At 42.4% G+C, this 5,000-nt stretch overlaps 1 protein-coding gene across 4 annotated transcripts in view; it reads left to right on the forward strand.

Annotated features, from left to right (window-relative positions):
* LOC138011123 (uncharacterized) overlaps positions 1-5,000 on the forward strand; it is a 121,460-nt gene that overhangs the window by 2,365 nt on the left and 114,095 nt on the right. For all 4 annotated transcript variants that reach the window (XM_068858103.1, XM_068858104.1, XM_068858106.1 and 1 more), the window contains exons 2-4: positions 970-1,265; positions 2,233-2,279; positions 3,695-5,000. The exon at positions 3,695-5,000 is cut by the window's right edge and continues 184 nt beyond it. In XM_068858103.1, coding sequence (XP_068714204.1) covers positions 970-1,265; positions 2,233-2,279; positions 3,695-5,000 — 1,649 coding nt within the window. The remainder of the gene's footprint in view (positions 1-969; positions 1,266-2,232; positions 2,280-3,694) is intronic.

Here is a 5,000-nt window from a genome sequence, read left to right on the forward strand (position 1 = left end):
CTCAGCTCAATAAGTGAACTTTCTGGTGCTGCCTCCTCGACATCCGAGCTGTTAGTGCTTGCTGGATGGATGTCAGTCAATCTTGTCCTTGGGGGTGGGCGCTTATTCGAGACTGGGCGCTTGTTAACTTTTTCTACCTTCAGGGTGGGCTCTTGTTCGAGACGGGCGCTTATTTGAGGTTGGGCGCTTAATCGAATAAATACGTTGCTCTGAATTGTGCCATCGTCTTCGCGCTTTGCAGTAATAAAACGATTTTAACTGGCGACAAAAAGGTTTACTACATGACCTCATAGAACCGACGAGCTTTTATTGGTTAATTACTTGGGGAAATGAATTTACCCCGGCTAACGCTTTGCGGTAGCTGTCAAGGGAAACTCTGTTGTTCTCCTGACATATCCAAGCTTCAGAAGATAAAATTTCCCCGAGGTTAATTACTTGGGGCAAAATCGGTCACACTGAAAAAAAATCAGTTTCCTGAGGTAAACTGTCCACAAGTCGAGGTTACCTCGGTAAAAAGTCTGCAGTGTGACCACGGCTATTAAGACATTCGCCGACGAGCTTTTATTGGTTAATTACCTGGGGAAATGAATTTTCCCTAGCTATTGCTTTGGGGTGGCTGTCAAGGGAAACTCTTTTGTTCTCGTAAGATAATCAAGCTCCGGGCGATTAAATTTCCCCGAGGTAAATTACTTGGGGAAAAAAATCGGTCACACTGAAAAAAGTCAGTTTCCCCAGGTAAACTGTCATCAAGTCGAGTTAACCTAGTTAAAAATGTCTGCAGTGTGACCACGGCTGTTTGGTCAAATTAGAGTAGAATCCAGCCTATTCCGCCTGCTCTCCCGTGTCAACTGAGGTTCTCGTTCTGTTGCAAAATCAGCCTAGTACTGAAGAGAAGCACGACAACATGGAATCTACATGTCAAACATATGTGTTTACCGTCGTTTCATTGTTCCTCCCAATCATGCGTAGGTCGCAGATGAAATCGATGGCGGTGGACTCAAACTTAATCTACGATTCCGTGAGGTGTACAAAAAGTTCATAACACCTCAAGGGACCGTGGTGGCCACACTTCAGGTCCATATAAACGGGAGCTGCTCAAATGAAGTCACCAGGTGTAAAGAACTGTTAGCATTTCTGAAAGATCAGGTACTGCCAAAGATGTCGAAACTAGTCAGTTCAAAGAGGCTAAAGAAGATTAAGGGTGATGACAAAAGAGAAGGAGGGAATTGGTTCCGCCGTATGTGGCCTTCGAAGACGAGGAAAAGGTTTGTTGCTAAAGTGTTACGTTAGTCAGTCATTAAAGTTGTTCGGTTGGTCAATCGGTGATCGTTCGGTGGGTTCGTCTGTCGCTGCGTCCGTTCATCGGACCGTCATTCTGTCGGCCAGTCACTCACTCACTCAAGCAGCTCATCAGGGTGTCAGTCAGTAGGGCGTTTAAGAAACGACGACGGCTACGGCAACGACAACGCCAAAAAGCAGTAATATTATTGGTTGAAAGAACCACGTGCACGTGCACGTGCACGTGCACGTGCACGTGCACGTGCGGCACCCTTTTTTGAACATTATCTCCTGTACTCGTCAAAAAAAACTACGTGAGTGACCAAATTTATAGTTTTGACGACAGCGTGGACGAACTACAGTGAGTCTTTCAGTCTCACTCTGTACTTCAAATCCGTCCGAACCAATCCAGTTTTAGGACACTTCGCCCATATTGAATAATATAAACAAGATGGGATTTTCATAATACTTAACGCAGCACAAACTTATATTTTGAAGTGACGTTTTCGTCCCCGTAGACGTCGTGGTTTCTTAAACTCCCTAGTGAATGAGTCAATTCGTTAGTCACACAGTGAGTCTGTCCGCCAGTCCGTAAGTCAGCCAGACCATGCAGTAAGTCAGCCATGCACATGAAACAAGAAGTCATTCTTTCGGTCAAAAATTCTTTCTTACTTTCGTATTGTTTTTTTCCTGCCGAGGTTACAAGGTAGCCAGTCTAATCGTCTTCACACCAGATGCGGGAATTTCGGGATGTCTGCGTTGTGCCCAGAATCATCAAGGGCAGCGTTGTTGCGCATGGCATGTGATAAGTTTTGTCGTTTGGTGAGGTGGGGTTTGTTGCGATCGCTTGGAAAAGTGGTGGCGGCTACAGGCTGGCGGCGCTCGGCAGTATTCCACTTAACCATGGTAATTATTAGTTTATGATTTATTTGGTGTTATCATTACTTTTGGCAGGAAAGAAGAAGCCAGAAACCGCACGAAATCGCTAACAACCGCTCGAGGTAACAATCTTCTTTTGTAAACTATTAACATGATCGACCATCGATACAAAGAAAAAGGTCGCTAGGAAGCGCTCTCAACTTCTGATCTGGTCCTGATAGTGTGCGCACTAAAATTGGCAAATTAGCGTGACGTATTCTACAGTAAAGCACAACATTGTAAAGTTTTCTTTGGTTGCTCGATTAAAAGATCTAGAGATAGAATAAATATCTAACTTGCCTCGTTTTCTCTGGCCGTATGGTGAGTTACGGTAAATATTATTGTTTTTCAATTGAATTAATTGAACTGGAGAAAATGTTTGCCCTTTACTTCGGTCAATTCGATACAGTATTTACGACAAAGTGAGAACCAAGTAAACTGGATAGCACTAAGCTCTATATGTATTCAGAGTCTCAGGGATCAAAACGTTCCCATTTCCTTCTCAATTCCCTTTCACAGCCAGTCCACTGTCATCATTATCATCATCATCATCATCATCATCATTATCATCGACGTCATCGTCGTCGACGTCATCGTCACCGTCGGCATCATCGTCGTCGTCGTCGTCGTAACCACTCGTAAAAAAAAGCAGAAGATAAGCCGACTCGTACCCTTGCGGACGAATTGATCGAACTGAGTAATATATTACGTTCTCAGCTTCCAAGAATATCCAAGTTACTCTTCAATGTGATCTTCATTAAACCGAGAGCGACGAATCGGTATTGGAATGAAAAAAAAAACATTGTTCTTACCAGGAGCCCATCACCCGGAACGTGCAACTTAACTATACTTGTTCAACGGCGTTTTCACAAGTAAGGTTATTTTTAGATTAAATTTCCCGCTAATGAGACTCCCACAGGAGCCCGATGACCAATTACAAGAAATTAAGCTGACGTCATAGGGTCACCGAACCGTAACTGACTTTGTTTTTTGACCTAATTTGCAGGAAGGGTTAGTCTAAAAATAAACCTACTTGTGAAAACGCCGTTTCACAGACGCTGTATGGAAGTTGCACGCTCCAGGATGGGCTCCTGTCTTACGACGTTTGAGTGATTGCGCGAGGCAACAGTGAAGCTAGGTGTGATAGAGTGAACCACAGTTATGAACCCGATGCAATCGAGCCCTAACTATTAGGATGTGCGTCAGACTCTTGGTCAGCGCTGATATTTTTCCGTCCTAGTCCTCGTGCTCAGGGTTAGAATGGTGAGGGGCCCTGGAACAGGAATAGGTTCCCTTTTCGAATACAAATAACTGGAGAAAAAGCCTAGCGTATTCTCCAATAAGTAACGCAGTCCAAGGCTAAGTAGAAGTAGACCAGAACGCCGTACTTTGCTCAGCCGACTTAGACTTCGTAAACATTAATACAGGGAAACCAACATTTCGATCAACATTTGTTTACCAAAAAATAATTTCAGTGTTTTATTAATTATTTTGATAGGTTATTCAAGTTCTGATATAGGAGATTTTACGCAAAACGGACGATGTGCAATTGGTGCTTCCATCGAGCGGGAATCTGCGGCCGGTGTTTTGGTTACACCAAGGCTAACTCGCCCACTGCTTATCTGCAAAAACGAAAACAAGTGTCAGACTTTGAAGGAATACCGAAAACATACGACGAACGACAAAGCATCGCGCGCAAAGAAAATGAAAATATGTGAAGAGATAGGCCTGCAACGCGTGCAAATTGCTTCGTCGAACTCGTGCGGTGATGTTTCGGATAGTGGTTCTTTGATGGGTTTCTCTCCACTTGATTCATCTATTAAAGGTTTGGGAAAAGATGAGGACGGGAAAATCACAAAGACGAATGAGAAAGGCAAGGATTGTAAGGAAGAAATTAGCGGAATTTCTCCTGAAGAAGACTTGAAGTCATTTGCAGAGTTGTATGTTGATAAACTTTGCAAAGAGGCTCTTATGCATCACGCCAACGATTGTTCGAAAGAGTTTGCCAAAAAATACGTCGAAAAGGTTATTGATTTGGCGCGCAGTAGATTTATTAAAGAAGAAAAAACAGACATTCGATTAAAAGAGTGCCATTCGGAGGACCAGCAAAACGATATTGCAGGAGGATGTGACAGCCCCACTTTGAACAAGCTGTGGAAGTATTCAGGAGTTTTTTCTCGTGAAACAAGAGAATCGAAGCAAATGAATGATTGTACGAAAAGAGAAAAACTCGGGAATGATGAGGATTTAAACAAAAGGGAACAGGTTGATTTTAAAAATGAAAATGATATAAAATATGAAGAATTTTTGGAAAGAGAGATAATGAATTCGTTGGAATCAAATAATGAAGACTCGTCGATTTTGTATTCTTTAAATTTAGAAAGTAAATCGTTTGATATTGGGATGATTGAAAAAGCCGGCGACTTTTTTCCACTGAGAAATAATCGGGAGAGTCATGAGGTAAGAGATCTAGATGAGATGAAGGAGGTCACGAAATATGGAATTCAGATTTCAAATAAAAGAAACTGTTTAACTCGATATAAAGAGTCGCCAAGAAATTTGAACTCGAAGACAAACGAAGTTGAATCTATAGCAAAAGGAAAAATCAATATAGATGAAAGCGGCGTTGGAAGTAAAAGGGATTCTTTAATCAACAGATTAGATTTAGAAGAAGTTCTGGGCTTGGTTGCTACCAAAGATACAATCCCTAACGGAGAGGTCTCTCGTTTTCTCGATCACAACTCTCTTAGTTGTAAACCAGACATCTGGAAAAACGTTGAAGAATCTACACCAGAGAACCACAT

Source organism: Montipora foliosa, chromosome 7, assembly GCF_036669935.1.
Source record: "Montipora foliosa isolate CH-2021 chromosome 7, ASM3666993v2, whole genome shotgun sequence".
In the NCBI taxonomy this organism is placed as follows: domain Eukaryota; kingdom Metazoa; phylum Cnidaria; class Anthozoa; order Scleractinia; family Acroporidae; genus Montipora; species Montipora foliosa.